Source organism: Fundulus heteroclitus, chromosome 4 (genome assembly GCF_011125445.2).
Source record: "Fundulus heteroclitus isolate FHET01 chromosome 4, MU-UCD_Fhet_4.1, whole genome shotgun sequence".
Taxonomy (NCBI): Eukaryota; Metazoa; Chordata; class Actinopteri; order Cyprinodontiformes; family Fundulidae; genus Fundulus; species Fundulus heteroclitus.
Genome location: NC_046364.1, coordinates 24,621,809 through 24,640,797, shown reverse-complemented (window position 1 = coordinate 24,640,797; position 18,989 = coordinate 24,621,809). Strand labels below are relative to the sequence as shown.

At 41.2% G+C, this 18,989-nt stretch overlaps 1 protein-coding gene across 1 annotated transcript; it reads left to right on the top strand.

Moving 5' to 3' along the window:
* Positions 1–6,098: 6,098 nt before the first annotated feature.
* On the top strand, positions 6,099–17,244 carry dhcr7 (7-dehydrocholesterol reductase). Its single transcript, XM_012861651.3, has 8 exons — positions 6,099–6,221; positions 8,276–8,384; positions 11,860–12,082; positions 12,166–12,256; positions 12,338–12,551; positions 12,648–12,852; positions 13,370–13,501; positions 15,900–17,244. The coding sequence occupies exons 2-8, from the start codon at positions 8,296–8,298 to the stop codon at positions 16,362–16,364; spliced, it is 1,419 nt and encodes a 472-aa protein (XP_012717105.2). The 5' UTR covers positions 6,099–6,221; positions 8,276–8,295; the 3' UTR covers positions 16,365–17,244.
* Positions 17,245–18,989: the final 1,745 nt, after the last annotated feature.

Here is an 18,989-nt window from a genome sequence, read left to right as displayed (position 1 = left end):
CTAAGGTGTCAATTAGGTTTAGGTTAGGGCGAGAGGTTTGGGCTCCTCCACTGTAGAGGACAGGCGGTGCACGGTCCATCACCCGGTGGAAGCCACCATCCCATAATGCATTGTCACACACTGGTCACCCATATTGGGTGTTTAATTGTTTGCCTTTTGTTTTGTGTCTGGTGTCACCTTTGTTATTTATTGATACGTGTTTTCAGAGTTTCTATGTTTTACTAGACAGCAAAGACATAAAATATATTTTGTTCATACAAATGAAAGAAATTTTGTTTTAGAAAAAGCCAAAAAAACAAACCTATATATTAGTGATTTTTTTCTAAACATTTACTTTTTATTTCAATAAATCAAAAAGTTCATTAAGCAAAAACATAAGTGTGTGCTCGGGGCAACGTTTTGACCCGTGAGGGTCTTCTTCAGGCCAAGAAAGAGCACATGAAAGAAAACAAAAGAGAGCTGACTGGCTGTGACACAGAGAGATGTCTCATCAATGGTCCAAGCAAGAAGTATCATTATTATTGCCATATTGCCACAGATCCCACACACATTAAGGAACATTAAATCAAAAAGTAACAGACTTAAAAACAGCTTCATTACCAAAACTGTAAGGGCTATCTTCCCCTGCTGAAAATCAACAAACCATCAGTGAAGTTCATAATCTGTTATTTGTTACAAACACACTACTGGTTACACAGATTTCTGATCCGATGTAAATCAAATCATTTATACTGCCTCTTACTTGCAAAAGTGTATTTGCACACTTCACTCTCACAGGGACTGTTTGGTTAGACATCCATGCAAATCGCACAATTCTCTAACTAAGTTCACTGCACAGTATTGTAGTCTGTCATCCGATTTTGCGACCAGGAAAAAAGCCTGTTAGCTGCTCAAGACTGTGTGCACATTCTAAGCCCCTCAGGGAGTGATGTGGTTTGCCAGTGCAATCAACTAGTTAAAAGAATAAATATGAAGATCACGTCTTGTGTTTGCATGGTATATCAATTAATCAATCAATCTTAATTGTCAACTACAATTTGCGCTGTAATCGAAATTACAGTTCCAATACAACCGTCCATCACATACATCACATACATTTGGGGGGAACGGTTGACTGAGGCCTTGCGTTGCCAAAGAACGCAGCCGTTCTTCCAAACTGCCCAGGACCCCGCCATGACACGGTTTCCTCAGGGCGCTGCCTTTTGACTCTGTGGAAAGATAGAAGCCACATTTGGGAGGGAGAGGGGAAAAAAGCATATTTCACAATTTATCCATAAAGAAAGGGTGCAGTTTGAGATATCAAAAAACCTCAGCATGAGAAAAGCAACATATGACAAGATAACATTTCAGCAGAGGGTTTACATTGGAGCCGTAGTGGAGCAGTTTTCTGTGCTCTCCTGTTATAACATCCAGTGGAGTTTAGATTAAAATGGGAAGTCGAAAAAAAAAACAAGTTGGCTACGTTTTCTGTCAACTTTGAAGTCTTTTATGTTGCTGGCTCCACGTGGTGAATCCAATATTCCAAATTTGATGGGCTTTTTTTCCCACGTCTCACATGCAGATATATCCCATTTATCCAAGATTATCCAAGATTTTATCCCATCTATTCTCTGAGTTCAGCCACCGTAGCCAGCCTACGTTCCAACGCATCCAACTTACGGTTCTGCTCGTTCATGGCATTAGTGAGCGCATCAAATGCGGCCGGCAGCCTGATCAAGGCCATAATTGCCACCAACATCCTCTGAAGTTGCAGATACATCAAATAACCTCCGAATGCAAATTGAGAAAATCCGAGTATCATGAATCCAAACATGTATACGTCTTCAACGTCCTCGACTGACAAAATCGAGAGGCACACCGTTTTCCACCTGTTCCAGGAATCTAGGGTGTATCCCACAATGTGTGTCCCGTCAGGACAGGACGGGTCCCCTTTTCCCGGTCTTCCATTCAAAAAAAATGTGATGAATTGCATTGAGAGACCAGCTGACCAGATCCATTGTTTCAAAATTCAGTGATATGAAGAGAGAACTCAGAAAAAGACAAGACACAGCAGAAGCAGGGACGTCGGAGGGGGGGGGGCAGCCAGGAGCAGAAGGAAAGAGCAACCACCTCCACCGACAGAAAGAACAGAATGTGTATTTATGTGCATTCAGAATCGTGTCTGCCTCACCAAAAAATATATTAACACAAAGTGAAAATAAAGCCACTTAATTCTTGATTATGTTGATCCAACACTGCAGTCGGTGTCGTCTGTCCTGTTGTGTCCGCACACACAACAGGACACAGACCTAATGCCACTGGCAGTAAAAGAGAACCTAAGAATCACCACCATGCTGGGTAGCTGGCACAGTGTTTTAAGTTTGAAAGCCTTTCCATGAAACCTCCAAACATATTTCATCACTGTGGCCATATTGCTCAATATTTACCTCATCTAATTGCATCTGCCAGTTTCAGTCCAACTTTAAGTTGATGATTTTGAAGTCTATACTGAATTTAAACTCACTTACCCATAGATACTGGTGTTACCAGTATTACCTATAAATACTGGTGACACTGGTGTTCTAGTGTCTTCCTGTTTATTATAAACCTGAGACTTTCCTGGTTGTTAAGGATGATTGTAACACATTTTTGTCCATCTAAAGGTGGCAGATTGAGTCAAAAGTGAGTCTGAAATGGCCCCAACCTAAACCCAAAGCCAGGTCCATGCCAGCAAAACAACTTTACCTATACTTGATCAGTTCTACCATGAAAATTGGTCAAACATCCGGTTCGAAGGACCTTGCTGATGGCTATGAAAGGAATTTGGTTTCTTCAATACATTTTAAAATAAATTTATTGATATAACAATGGGAGTATATGACAATATTGGAGGCTGTATCTATAATTTTAACTCTGTGTAGTCATACTTAAGAAAAATTCCAACTTCTGCAACTCATTCTATTTAAAAAAAAAATCCCAGGCACTGTACCTCAGCTGTTGCTAGTCCTATCACTTCAGTCTGTTTTGTTGCTTTCAGATGTAGCTCGTTTGCACAGAGAGCTTAATTTAAAACTCCTACATAATCCCAAGTGGTCCAAAAACAACTGGAAGCGTTCGCTGAATGAACTCCCTGTGAGCAGACTTGCCCAATTTGCACCCAGTTCTTCAAAGGTAACAAAAGGTAACGATGGCAGAGAATCTATTCCTTCATTCAGACAAGGTGTCGGCTGTGTGGCCCAGATACATCACAACGTCTGGATACAGCATACCAGCACAGCATCTGATCATGGAGAGAGAGAGAGAGAGAGAGAGAGAGAGAGAGAGAGAGAGAGAGAGAGAGTAGAAACTAAAACTAAACAGAGTCACAAGGGGAAATTTGGGAAAAACATATCCGACATAGATCAAAACTTGAAAGACGGAGGAAAGAATGTCGGAGGAAGATGCTATTGGCGGATGATGAAAACACTCCTGGGAGTCTGATGTTCTGCAGAACATGATCAGGATTAATGGCTTTCAGTTTAATTCAGCTTCAGAAAACACGCCATATTCTCAGACTTTAAATTTTGTATCTAAAAAACAGGTTGTGAGTAAAGGGCTCTCTCTCCAGTTCACAATAACTACGTTAGAAGAGACAGGGTCTTAATCGCTTTCAGAGGTTCTGAGTTCGGTGTTGATTACACGGTCATGCAGTCGGGGAATGTCAGACTCAACACATGGAAGCCACAAGGCAATGAGACAGGAATTTTCCAGTTTAATAGCTAGTCATGCCACTAACATATCCTTAAACTGTTTAAATTCCCCAATCTAAATGATAGAAAGCTGTAAAGGACTACTCTCTTCATGTGTTTATTTATCTTATGTTTCACTTTTATCAAGGCTGAAAAGAGCAGACCCTGCCTCTCTTAACCTCTCTCCATGAGCAGGTAAGAGCATTGACTGGATTAAATACTGTTAACCCAAGTGATACATTTATAAGGAATTCACAATTGTTTATGGTGTCTGATTACAGGAATAAAAGGTATTTTGGGATGAGGTTTTCACAGTGGAGATGTAGACATGGTGGGTAGGCTATCAGGGATTTTGTAAGAAGGAACATCTCATAAATGACAAGTAGGTATGGCTGTAGACGGAGTAGGATTTTCTATACATGAAGTTCATATAGTGTGTGAGAACTTTGAGGCTCCTGTAGCTTTGACTTGTGGTCACTTGAAATGTTTGTGACAGTTTACCTCTGCCCTCTAGTGGTCAGTTTAGGTAAAATTAGCTACTTAACTGTGATAGAGATTTTATTTTACAGCTCTACTGCATTTAATGGTGTTATATAATTTAGATAAACCAAAAACAAAAAGCTAAAAAAAAAAAAAAGAAAAATGCACTTTTTGGCTCCCAGTTATCAACTTTTTTTAGGCCAGTTTACAGCTTTGAGAGTGTTGTATTCATTTGGGTTAGTTCTCACAACTACATCATGACTGTAAATCAATGTTGTTGGTAAGCTTTTATACAATTACATTTTTACAGTAAATTAATTAATTAAAACCAGTATTTTCTGTTTGCTGAGAAACACTTTCGGCCCAATCTAGTAATGTTTCTGTCATATGGACAGCTCCCACAAAGCCAATATTCTGGTGGCATGCAAAAGTGTTTTAGGCATTTCCTCTGTGGAGAAATTTCCAGTCAATCATCAGTAAGTGATGATCTTGTAGAAAACCTACAGATGCATGTATACTAAAAACAATAATAAATGATTTAAAATGTATGTTTTACAATTCTGACAAAAAAATCAATTACTGACAAAAATCTGTGATATTCATACTAAAATTAGGTGTATTAAGTACAATTACATTGTACAAGAAAAATTTGTTGCCATGTTTGTGCAACAAGAGACTGTATTTTACATACAAGCCATGCTAGACACTATATTTTCTTTTTTTCTTTTCTATTTACTTTTTTGTATCAATCTTTTATACACACTCTTATGTTCATTTTATTGTGTGCATTTTCTTTCTTTGTGTTTCTCATCAAGCAATCTGCCTTACACTCTTAATGTGGATCGTTATTCCTGCTGCAGCTACAACATTTTTCAACAATGTATGCAGACTTCCAATGGAGCTCAATTAGCAATTGTGAAAAAGGAATTTCTGAGCATTTCTCAGCTGTCCACCCGGGGCAGGAGCCTCAGACCCTTTCCCACTGCTTGTTCCATTGGGAGTGTGCTGACTTCCTGCATCTATGTATGGTTCGTAGGCTGCACCATGTGGCACACAAGGCGGCACTACAGAGGGTCATCAACACCCCTCAGAAGATCATCGGCTACCCTCTGCCTTCACTGAAGCACCTCGGTGTCTTTATAAGGCACAGCATAGTGAGGGACTGGACACACCCAGGACTGGGTGTTTGAGCTGCTGCCCTTGGGTTGAGAGCACAAACAGACTCAAGGGCCGTTTTTACAATGGAAAACTGCTCGCGATATGCCTCGCCTCCTTGAAGTGGTCAATCTGCAATATATAAAGTGCCATTTTTCTTTTTCTGTTTTGTCGTTGCATGTTTCTGCACTATTTACTTTATTCTGTAGACTACAGTCTTTCATACATTTCCTTATATGCCTTAAAATATGGTCCAGTTTCAATGTGGGATTTGTATGTTGGTACTATGATAATAAAGATTCATCTTATTTTTCCTAGTCTATTCTATTGAAAACCATTATGAAATGACCTATATTCGTTTTTCTTTTTTTTTTTTTTGTTTTCTTTTTTTTTCTGCCGGCCTTAACCTACAGCTCTATGATGCTGGATAAACAGCACAGTCTCTGTGGAGCCTTTGTTATGGCTATAATATTCAGGGAATGCTCACAAGCCGGCACGACCGTGAGTCACCTGCGGCGACAAACTTACTGTGTTACCTGAAGCACCAACCACAACAGAGCATCCCTCCCACATTTTGCCAGTTTTTTTTTTTTTTTTTTTTTATCTCGCACCACCATTGAAGTATTTGTGAAGTTGTCGGGCGCTCATGGCTCTAGTAGCTATTACCCAATCAGAAGACGAGAACTGAAACCAAATCCGCCTCTTGCGGCAATTCTATTGGTCTGTTGTCCACACGTAGTGGCCTTATGGGCGGAGCCTGCGTCGCTCCGTTGAGTTCCGTCTAGCGGTAAGCAGAGAAGCGGTAGTCCTGCCTGTCTGTCTCTGCAGGGAGGAGGAAGTCAGCGGACTGCCTTCTTCAACCGAAATTACAACCTACAGGTGAGTGAGCAACGGAACAATACAGCAGCTGTTTAGCATTTCACTGTTTAGCTGTGTTTTATCACAAACGAGTATTTATACTGGGGACACGGGTCTACAGATGCGACGTGGTGGTGAACGCTCGACTTTAAATAAATAGACAAAAGCTGCGCGTGCAAAAGCAAATACTGAAGGTTGCATAAACCGCACGAGCGTGCTTCTGCGCACAGAAATATGACATACAGTGTTTGTGATTATTACGAAACCTTACTGACCCCTCCTCCCCTCCAGCTGAAAGGAAGAAGCTCTGCAGGACGATCTGTTTTCTTATTTAAGGTTACCTTTTTATCACACAAATCTATTTAGAATAGAACCGGTTATAGTTTAGTTGCTGCTGACTCTTTAGCCTGACCCACATATTCACTCGATGCTACTGATGATTTCAAAGTGCGTTTTGTCGCCCGTTCGTTTCATAAGGTTTCAAGTTAGAGGGGCGCATTGGGGGCTACGCCTCCTTATGTAGTACAGATGTACTTAATGTGAGTCAGATTCTGTAAGAAATAACATAAGAACGCATTGCTTAGATTCATTGTTCATTCGTCTTGCATCATCATTATTATTATTATTATTATTGCTATTATTATTATTATTATTATTATTATTATTATTATTATTATTATTATTATTATTAGTAGTAGTAGTAGTAGTAGTAGTAGTAGTAGTAGTACTAACACCATTAATGGTGTTAGTGTGAAAGAAAGTATCTCCAAAGAAATGCTTTTCCCTTCGACTTTATGACTATTATCTATACAGATATGTTTGCAGTGGGAAACTGACTGCTAAACTCACGTTTCATGGACTGTTGACATTTTTAAAAACAGTACATAAAAAATAAGCTTTAAAGTTGAAAGGAGGTTCTTGTTGTGTTTGTCACAGTGCATATTAACATGAATACAGATTTTTGCAATAGAGGGTAGTTTCCTTCTGCAGTTCCTGGATAATATAACTCAAGATTAAAACATTAAATAACATGACTTGTTAAGTTACAAAATGAATTGTGTGTGTGTTAATGTATGTACTGTGTGTGTATATATATATATATATATATATACATTTTTTCTTTTTCTTTATATTCATAAAGAAAAATATATTTATTTATTATCTATGTATTATGCGTGCGTGCAGGCAGTTGTAGCTTAGCAGGGACTGTAGTGGTACAATCAGTGTATTTGTGTATGAATACGTGTTTGTTGAAGTCCATTTGCTAAATGAAACTCGTAGTGTAAAGTACTGCTTTAGGAGGTTGGTATCTAAATTGGTATTTATTTCAACTATAATTGCGATTGTGATTTAATTTCGATTTTTCTCAGCTTTAACCACAAGGAACAAAAATGGCCTGTAGATAAAGATGTCTATGAACAAGGACTATGTAAAACAAGAAATTGATTAGTGTTTTTATCAGTCAGAATATCATTTTTCAAGAGAAGAGCTTGTTGAGTTGGATATCAATCTTTGTTGAACATAAAGTGCCACCAACAAACAAGTCTATGTATTAAACAGTTTGGCCGCTACTTAATGCTATGGTGAGATTCCCGAAAGGGTCTGGTAATAAAGTATTGATTATATAAACTCTGAAAATAAGTAATAAAATGATCTCACTGCTGCAACTCTCTTCCCTTCCATGTGGAGCCAAACACACTTTAAACATATTGCAGACGCACAACAATGTGTCTTGTAGCCAAAAATTGAAGATCTGCAATTTAGAAATTGTATTACTTAAAATTGTGACCATATTGCAAATGTGATTAAGTGCCCAACCCTAGTTGCTATGTCTGGTATATAGATTCATGCCATTTCATTGGTTTAGAGGACTGTATGTAAGATGTTCCTGTGCTGCTTGGATAGAGTACCCAACTATGAGGCTCATGTTTTGTAATCTGTGTTCATTTTCTTTTGCTGATATTTATTGCTTGGATACTTGGTCCCCACTGACTGTTCACTGGCTTCATTGCGTACAAAGTACAGGACACTGGTGTGAGATAGATCCTAATCTGATAATGTGATTCTCTCACCAGAGGTGAAGGCTACAGAGACCATGGAGTCCACCAGGAGACGCACCCAGCACAGCGCCAATGGAAAAGGATCCGAGGCAGTGGGAAAGTCAGCACAGTGGGGGAGAGCATGGTGAGGACCTCGAGCTGCAGCATGTTTATTTGTTCAGACAGATGAAAAAAGTCCTTTAGGTTGTTTTCACTGACTCATCTTTCTCTGACCAGAATATGCATAAATCCTTAGACTGTGATCCAAAAAGGTATTAGCCTGTGAAGTAGTTTAACCACAGAAACATGATCAGATTCAGCTACCTGAAATGGGCCAAATTTACAGCGTCTCAAGGCCGAGACACACCAAACCATCCGATCAGACGGACAGATCTATACAGATTGTTTTGCTGCGCTACTGGCTATGTAGAGGGTCCCTCTACAGACCACCGGATGTGCAATATTAATTATTCACATGACAGTACATGCCGACAATTCATCTCAAGGCACCTTACAAAGTCAAATTCAATCAAATCATAGAGATTGGTCAGAAAGTTTCCTCTAAGGAAACCCAGCAGGTTGCATCAAGTCTTAACAAGCAGCTTTTTACTCCTCCTGAAAGAGCGTAGAGCCACAGTGGACAGTCGCCTGCATTGTCGATGGCTTTACAGCAATCCCTTATTCATGAAGCATCAAGTGACAGTGGAGAGGAAAACTCCCCGTTAACAGGGAGGAATACCTCCAGCAGAATCAGGCTCAGTATGAACGGTCATCTGCATTGACCCACTGGGGCTTAGAGAAGACAGAGCAGAGACACAGAAAGAACAGAAGCACACATTGATCCAGGAATCCTTTCTATGTTATATGGTAATAGGGGATTATCTGTCTCCCCTGGATGATGTCACAGCTAACAGAACGCCAGACCAGGTGTACTTGCTATGAAGAACAAAATGAGAGAGAGCATAAAGTTAAAAGTTGAAATAACAATAATCTGTTTGCTGTACTTCTGAGCTCCTACCATGGGTAATTACAAGGGATGGGTACCTTTCACATTTGAACCGATATGGTCTGGTACCTGGGAATCGATATTAGTACTCTTTGGTAGCTATTTTTAGATTTTTTGTGTGCTTATGTAGTAAAAAATGTTAGTTTAATAATGAAATCTCTAGAATATTCACTATTGTTGGCACTATTTTAGTGCAAAAGTTTTAGCAAGAACAAAATAGACTATATTAAAACACATTTTATCCTGCTTTGTAATGCAGGGCGGGAAACATTTGCAATGAGGGAACGGAGAGGCTCTCCTCTCTTTGCTCTGACTGCAGGCAGGTTTCATGGCAAGGCTGCAGCTGTGAGACGGCACTTGGTGCTCTCTCAAGACTAACTGCAGAGTGTTTGGTGCTTTCACGGAAGTCACCAATAACACAGAAGAAAGTCGCTAGATTTTTCACTAGTCGCTTCTTTGAGAAAAAATAGCTGGATGGGTCTGAAAAGTCGCTAAATATAGCTGCAAAGTGGCTAAATTGGCAGCAGTAACCAGGTGCTTCCTCAGATTAGAAGTATTCCCACCGCTGGCCTGCACTGCGCGTCACAAATATTGTAGCGAGCGTAGTCTGAAGAAAAGTGGAACCATACTTTCTATCAGCCAGGTTTGCTTTCCTCAATGGACCAGCGGCTACTGACGACATTACACTCTTGTGCGTGAAATGCTGTGTTCATGTTCGGCATGGAAAATCGCACGCTCTACCACCCCCTCAGTGTAACAATATTCTGTTTAGGTACAGAAACATGGTAGCATTTGGTTTCACGTGAATTGGTCCTCGGTAATACTGATGGGATTCAGTCGGTGCCTGTGAAAGTACAGAACTTATGGAAATGTTTTATTAATTGTTTATTGAGTTGTGTTTCCAGACCAAACTATGCAGGGACCAACCTGGCTGAAATAACGCACCGGTTACCTTGCAGTCCGGATATTTCTTTTTGTGTTTTACTTTGCCGACTCTTCTTGTCTGAATCGCGACTTTCTCATCAAATTGCTGCGTAGACACAATTGGGTAGGACTGTGAAAGAGTCTGGCCAGCCCCATTCACTTTGACCCGATGTAATTGCTACAAGTTCATACGATCCGATGTTCCGTCGGATCCGACGCTAGTTCAGATCTGGTGTGTGTCTTTACCAAAGTAGTCATTTCTCTCTTCCACATTTTGTCAGGTTACAAAGACAGTATTAAAGTATGTTATTGAGATTTTACAGGATAAACACAAAGTACAGCTTTTTAATGTTTTTTTTAGAAACAAAAATGATTTATCCTTTAAATAACCACCTTTTAACTACAATTACATCTGCGAGGATTCAGGGTTATGTCCCTAGAGACCGGAAAACATGTCCTTCTGAGCTCAGCCAGGCATGATGGACAGGGCCTTTCAGCAGCGGTTTTTAGGTCTGGTCACTGTTTCTTGATCAGATCATCTCATTTTGATCTATGCTTTGACTAGGTCGTTCCTGCTCACAGATTTCCTTTTGTCCCCTTCTTCAACAATCACTTCCTTCAGGATATTCAGGATGACTAAACCACACTAGAACTATATGGAGGTGTGAAAAAGTGTTTGTCCCCTTCCTGATTTCTTATGTTTTTGCATGTTTGTCACACTTTAGAGTTTCAGAACATCAAACAAATACAATAATCATTCAAAGACAGCACAAAGTTCAGTTTTTAAATTCTGTTTTTTATTATTTAGGCCCCAGGAAATGTAAACCAGCTAATTAACCACTCACCATCATGTGCCGGCAGGTCAGCAGGATCTCTGAAAACACTCTCCCTCTGCATTCTTCCACCGGTCATGTCCTCCAGCAGCGCCGACGCTGCCATCGTTCCACATTTACACGCAGCTTTACTTCACTATTTTTGGGCGTTCCTAACCTGACTTGTTAGGACCTAATCTGCTGATCCGACCCGGTTTTCTGTTTCAGTGAGAATTAAAAATGTCTCTCAGATAATTTACATGTATTCATGTATGCAGACCAATGTGTACTTACATGTGACCAAAAACCAGAGAAATATTTAGTGGTTGTTTCCATTCATTTTGAGGTGTGTTACGTTGATGGAGCTAAATGAGATTCTCTTTATACGATTTTAACCCATAACAGCTCGATGAGTTAAATACAACTGAACTGAGTTATATTTCAGCAGTTTCAGGTCAGGTTTAGGATTTTGCAGTTTATTATTGTGGATTGAAGAAGTTTGTGTTGCTGCCGCTCATTTCCATGGCAGGTCGAAAGTTTGCGTAGATTACCACGCTCTTTTATATGACGTAAATTTCTTTACTGGCCAAGCTGTGTGTTAAACGTTGCGCTGCAACTTTTTAATGTGTGCGCACTCTTCGTACATACAGAAGTTCTAATATTGTGATCTACAGGTAGAATGAGCAGTTTTACTGGGAATCACACCCACGTCTTCCCAATAATCACAGTTTTTTTGCAACACTGGCTTTTATTATTAATTGTTTCACCATGGTTATAGTTGAGACCTTTGAATGTTTAGAGAATGATTACATATCTTGTGATGTAGTAAAGACTGACCTCATGAATCCGCCCTAAATGTGGTTCTGGTCCATTCCCAGGGAGGTGGACTGGTTTTCCTTGATCGGTGTCGTGGGCCTCCTCTGCTTCGCTCCCTTCATTGTCTTCTACTTTGTGATGGCGTGCGATCAGTACCAGTGCTCCATCAGCCAGCCGCTGTTAGAGCTGTACCAAGGAAAGGCAACGTTGCTCTCCATCTGGGCCCGGGCCCCCTCCTTCACGTGGAGCGCTGCTAAGATATATGCCATCTGGGTGGGCTTTCAGGTAAGGTGAGGAGTGATGAAGCGGTGCGTCACGCAGGAACGTAGCCTTTTCTTTAAATTGAAACAAACCGTCTTGCTTTTCAGGTGTTCCTCTATATGTGTATTCCAGATGTTGCCCATAAGTTTATCCCAGGCTACGTCGGTGGAGTGCAGGATGGAGCTCGTACCCCTGCCGGTACACACAATATCCTGCCCCAAAACAATAAAAAAAATAGCTGCTTCCTTTCTTGACACATTGTTGTTTTCTTCCTCCAAGGTCTTATCAACAAGTATGAGATCAACGGGCTGCAGTGTTGGATCATCACCCATGCTCTGTGGTTTGCTAATGCCAATTATCTCCACTGGTTTTCTCCCACCATCATCTTTGACAACTGGATCCCCCTGATGTGGTGCGCCAACATACTCGGCTACGCTGTGTCCACCTTTGCCTTTTTGAAGGCCTACCTGTTCCCCACCAACGCCGAGGACTGGTGAGTACGGCCGCTCAGCTCCGCCTCATCGCAAATATTATCAAGGTAACAGAACTCTGTACTTGCTTCCCTTCCCCTGTGCGTGTGGCTTCTCAGCAAGTTTACAGGGAACGTCTTCTACAACTACATGATGGGCATTGAGTTCAACCCGCGCATCGGCACGTGGTTCGACTTCAAGCTGTTCTTCAATGGCCGACCTGGCATCGTTGCCTGGACTCTGATTAACTTGTCCTACATGGCCAAGCAACAGGAGCTGTACGGCCACGTCACCAACTCCATGATTCTGGTGAATTTGCTGCAGGTGAGACAGGGAGATGAGCTCCTTCAGCTGATGTCTGACGCTGGTTTCCACAACACCATTGTTCAAATAAGGGGATTTAAATTTCCACCCTTGTTCTGGGTGAGTTGTTCTCACATCCTGAGGGAAACACGCCTGGAGTCCAGAAGGGCCGCATTCAGGGTACTGGATGAGAGCAAAGACTGTGAATGGATTAATGGAGGAGGCAAAGTCTGATGACTCGACGCGAGGCTAGTTGCTCAGAATTAAAGAGGTTATTGGGGGTGGTATAAATGCCAGGACACAAAGCTGGTGGGCTTCAGTTGTTAAGAATCACATTTTCAGTCTTCCTGTTCTTCTCCAGCTGCTTCAACCTCTGCATTGTAGAAGAGCTTTATATTGTTTTTAAATAGTTTTTTTTCCCCATCTAGTATAATTAATTCACCACTAAACATTCACGTGAAATTAAAGTGATAAAGGTAAAAGATTAAGTGATGGAGTTTATCTTGCAAGTGACATAATCGTCCTTGTTTTCTTGTAGGGCATTTACGTGTTGGATTTCTTCTGGAATGAGGCCTGGTACCTGAAGACTATCGATATCTGCCATGACCACTTTGGCTGGTATCTAGGCTGGGGGGACTGTGTGTGGTTGCCATACCTCTACACCCTGCAGGTACCACACACACACACACACACACACACATATATATATATATATATATATATATATATATATATATATATATATATATATATATATATATATATATATATATATATATATATATATATATCCTTGATTCAAATACAAAGTGTGGATCATGCATTGACTTCCATTAATTTTCAATCTTTTCTATGGCCTTACCTTGACCCTAACCCTAACATTACCACTACTAACCCTAACCCTAACCTAACTGACACCTTAGCCCTAAACCTAACCTGTGGCCCACAAAAAAAGGAAGAAAAAAAAGGGTCCTCACTTAACATCAAAGTTCTCACGTTACTAGTAAAATGGGCACAAAATGTTGTCACTCAGCTACAAGTACACAAAAACTCCTGGGTTAAGGTTAGCGTCTGTGATTTTTCCAGAAGTTACCCAAGTCCTTTTTTTAATAACTGCACATGTGCAAGACCATTCCTCAGGGGGATCGCGTGAAAAAAGTCTCCCAAATCCACTCTGGTCTTATTTCTTTCCACTGAGGCCTTCCTCTCAAGTTTTGCTTCTTGTCACTCTCAGCAATGTTTAAAAGTTCCGGTGAGAAGCAGTGGAGCTACAATTAACAGCTAACACCGAAGCTACCCTAACCGCTAAGCTAACCGGATACATTAAAACTAGAAGTACACATGCGCAGCCAGCAAGTGGAAACTAAACAACAAACACTGGCGTTACATGAGCTCGTCAGAATGATTGGCATGTGGGACAACCAATAGATAAGGTGACACCCCCACAACTTAAGTGACAGAGGGGGAAGTGAGAGCGGGAACAAAACTATGATAAATCCCTGTCCTTTGGTGCAAAGAGCAGTGATTGGTTCGCTTTTTCAGGCCTGCAGCTCCCACACAGATACATTTTTTTAACCTCCTTTTTCTGAATACATAATGTATTGATTGCTTGCAGGATGGAAGGACGCATTTACCCAGTTTAATAATAAATCTCTGAACAGGATTACCAACTATAGCTTTAAACATGGAGTGTGTTTGAGTCATGGTCAATCACAGCAAGAGAGCTATACTTAAAGGTATACTATGCAACCGGGGTTGATTTTCCAGCGAGTAAAAGTGCACTGTCATAAAGATGCTCAGCTGTTCTGGTTTCTCCGTCAAGCCAGGCGCGGTTGTTTTGAGCTTAGCAGACAGGTGCACGCAACGAAAAAGTCGAGAAAACGGCAGTACAAACAATGACTAACACAGTGAAGGTATGAACATCAGGGTTTCCCGCAGCGCTATCTTGGCGAGGCGGCCGCCACGCCAACATTCAAAAAAAAAATAAATAAAATAAATAAATAAATAAATAAATAAATAATAATAATAAAAAACTCGATATGCTTGCATGTTTATTTGACGTTAACACGCAGTTCTTTGTTGTTGCTTTCGCGCGTGCATATAGTGAATGTCAGGGCAAAAACACATGGAGTTCTCGCCGTAAAGCAAGACCGACTCTCGTGGTCTTGCACAAGACTTCTGAGCCTGTGGGTGCGGGTCGAGGGCTCTTGCAATTGCAAGTACGGTATTTCCCCCACAGACCACCAGGGCAGCTGAGAAAACCTTTGTTCGACCTGAAATGACTCATTTAATCATCCAAAACGGTATGGAACACATTAATTAACTGAAAAATGTCGTATAGTATGCCTTTAAGCTAGGTCAGTCATTTATCGCAAAATGCCTAATTTTGAAGCACATTCTATGGTGTGCCTTCTTTTTTTTTTTTTTTTTTTTTTGGTGGTTTTAGGTTTTAACAAAAGAAACACCAGGTACTTGACTTTAACCCATTAGGTCTGTGATTGTCTTGCTGTGTTAAGAGTTGGTGTTCCTTGCAGTGAAGACCTGAGTATTTCACTGGGGGGAGCTGTGGAGACTCGCTGCTCAGTTGTAAGACTCTGTCTGTAGGACAACTATTAATGTTCACACATCTGGTCTTTATGGAAGAGTAGCAAGAAGAAAGCCGTAGTTAAAAGAAAGTCAGGTTTGGGGACATAGCAAACCTGTGGAGAAGGTGCTCATGTCAGATGGCATTTACTATGAAGTTTATTTCTTGATTTTATTCTGCTGTGTATGAACACCTCTGCCAACATATCATCCCAGTACTCAGTGGGAAGATGGATAGAGCTGAATAACGGGTAATCCTGGAGGAACACCTGGGTGGTTCTCACCTTTCAGCAGCCCTGCAAGTACAACCCGAGCTACCATCTAATCCTCTGGCTCTGCCTACACTGACCTCTGTGGATGTCCTGAGACAAAATGTGGAAATATTCAAGGGTTATTAGTAGTTTTCTAAGGCGCTGAACACGAGAAACATGCTGAGTGATCATTGCTGAAACCTCTGTTGTATTGTTGATGTATTTTGCTTTCAGGGCCTGTACCTGGTGTACCACCCAGTCCAGCTCTCAGACACTCACGCCGTAGCTGTCCTGTTGCTCGGACTCATCGGGTATTACATCTTCCGCTCCACCAACCATCAGAAGGATCTGTTCCGCCGCACAGAGGGCGCCTGCTCCATCTGGGGCCGCAAGCCGACCTACATCGAGTGCTCGTACCTGTCCGCCGACGGCCACACTCACCGCAGCAAGCTCCTGACCTCAGGTTTCTGGGGGGTGGCGCGCCACTTCAACTACACCGGCGACCTGATGGGCTCCCTAGCCTACTGTGCTGCCTGTGGTTTCGGCCACATTCTGCCCTACTTCTACATTGTTTACATGACCATCCTGCTGGTCCACCGCTGCATACGCGACGAACACCGCTGCAGCAGCAAGTACGGGAAAGACTGGAAGCGTTACACCGACGCGGTGCCTTACAGGCTGATTCCTGGAGTCTTTTAAAGAGAGGAAGAGGAGGAGTTAGAAGAAAACACACAGCTCGTGGATGGTGAACTGATGAATAAGTGGTTTAAAGCAAGATAAGCTTGGCCCCTCTCACTGAACTTCAGACTCTGCACTTCTGATTATTCTGGTACTTTTATAACACTGCACTGCAAGCTTGTTTCTATACTCATCATCTGCCCCAGAAATACAGTTTCCTGTTTCCATAAAGCCTCACACAGAACATTTTTTAAAAAGATGGATTTAAAAAAAAAACACACCCCCAGCTATCATCAGGAATATACAAAGTTATCTCTGTGAAACAATGACTGATGCTGCTCATACAAGCTGAATGTCGTACAGTAATAAACATGGGTTACTGGGAGGAAAGCACTTAAATCTCAATTTATCAGCTATTTCATACCAGGTTCAAATTTGTCAACATGTCAGAATTGTTTTACCTTTCTGTGTTTGTTTGTTTGTTTTTTTCTGAATTTTTAAAGTCTACTTTCTTTCAGATCAATAAAACAATAAAAGGATGCTTGTTTGGAAAAAACAGGGATGGACCCTCCCTATAGTGGGTTCTAACAACTTAAGTTTTCTTTTTTTTTTTTTTTTGACCAAAAAAGTGTACTCATTGTCATGGTTATATATATAACCTGATTGTCCTCCTGCAGTCAGGAATAGTCACGATCGAGCCTTATTGGTGACAACCATCCTGACCTCTGGCTGAGAACTCCTTACTGGTCCCATCTTTCATTCTTAACAGTTACCGAGTTGTTCGCTCGATCAAAGTTCATCCACATTCCAGCGCAAAGAAAATGTTTCTCTCTCGATACTGTTGCTTTTCTGTACTTTACACTCAGGCAATAAACTGAAAAAGTAACTTAAGTTTAAAGACGCATTTTTATTTCTTTTGACATTATGTATCCTTCAGGAAATCTAATAAATATTCAGGCTTTTATTTTTGTTGGACACTGGCAGCAGTGAGGCATAAAGTCAATGGTTGTACTTTTTGACTTTAACACTAGAGGGCAGCAGATATCCTTCCTACAAAATCGGTTCGAAGGCTGCTGAGTTTGCTCTTTTAATTGACTCACGGGGCCTTAAATTATCCTTCAGTTATTACAGTGTTTTAAAATGAGTGAAGACCTTATAAAATGAACATTTTAAACAGCAATTTTTATTTGATTTACATTCCTAGATATGAGAGAAGTCAGTATTGACCAATATGAGTTCCTGGACAACACTGCTTAAAAATATAAGCATCTTTCATCTACAGCTGCTGGAAAGAGGAAAGGATTCATGCCATAACTGTGGCCTCTGAGATCATTTAGTTTCAAATGAATATAGATCAGGTACTCAGAAGCAATGGCCAGATTTTTCATGTTTGTACAGAGGAAGACCAGTTCTGTAAATAGTTTAGAACGCCCCCCTTCTGATGGCCATCTTGTAAGCAGTGGCATCCTGGGTGAAATGATAGACTGATTACGCTGACCAACAAGAAGGGGATGCAGTTAGGATATGAAAGTGGCCAGGGTCTTTTATTCCTCGGCATGTGTTCCTCTGGGGGGCGACGTTCTCAGACTGTCTAGGTGTCCTCACGTACCCATCCATTCTGACATCAGGCTACTGGGACATCTTTGCTCCTCACCCAAAATGTGACTCTTGTCCAACTCTGCCTAGTGCTGGTATTGCTTCCTATAGTGTCCATCTGGCATCTGTCTTATGATGTCACCATGTTTGTCCTCTTTCGCCTGCTCAAGATATATGGCAGGTGTGTGCTAATCATCTCGCCCAGAGTTCTTCATTTGATGCAAACTTTTTTTGTCCACCCACTGCGTGCACATCGCACGCTGTGACATGAAACCTATAAACGACGGTCACACCGCAACGCTCTTAGTTGAGTCTCTTAAAACTAAAACTTCACAGCTCAAAGTGCCTTTTAAAGACAAATCTTACAATGATCCATCATACCTGGCAGCCTGTGTTACTGTGTCAGCACAACGCAGGCGTTTATCGTGGACCTGGACCATCAGCGGGTTTCTTCTTCGTATAAAGACGCAGGTTGTGGATGCAGATTAGTTATGAAAACAGAGGGCTTATTGATTCCTCTTACCTTGGTTCAAGCTAATGCAATTTGCACCTGATTCATTATATTGCATTATCTAGAACCAAATTACCTTTGATTTTTGTTTCAGGGTGACTTCTTCACAGATTGCTTCTGAAGGCGAGGAGGAGTTGCCCGTGTCTGCAGTTGCTCTGGGTTCACTCATTGCCAAGTTGACGAACCGCTTCCTGTGAAAGAAATGGAAAAAAAATAAAAAATCTGAAGAAAGGGACAATCTTTATGTGACGACACTAAAAGCTAGACTATTGAATTTTCCAGTGGGAGATCATTCACCCATCCATATAAATGTCCAGTGTACATAGTAACCATATTGTTGAAGCCCCCATTTGACAGCTGGGAATTTTTCATTCGGGAAGGGCAGTTGGGGGTCAGAGAGCGGGGAAGAAACTCTAGCAAAGCGAGGAGTGGTACTGAATGGCACAGATACTGAGAGGCGAAGGCAGGGAGGAAAAAAGTAGAAGGAGAAATAAAGTACGCACAGTGGGACACTTGGAGCTGTTGCCATTCCTTAGCTA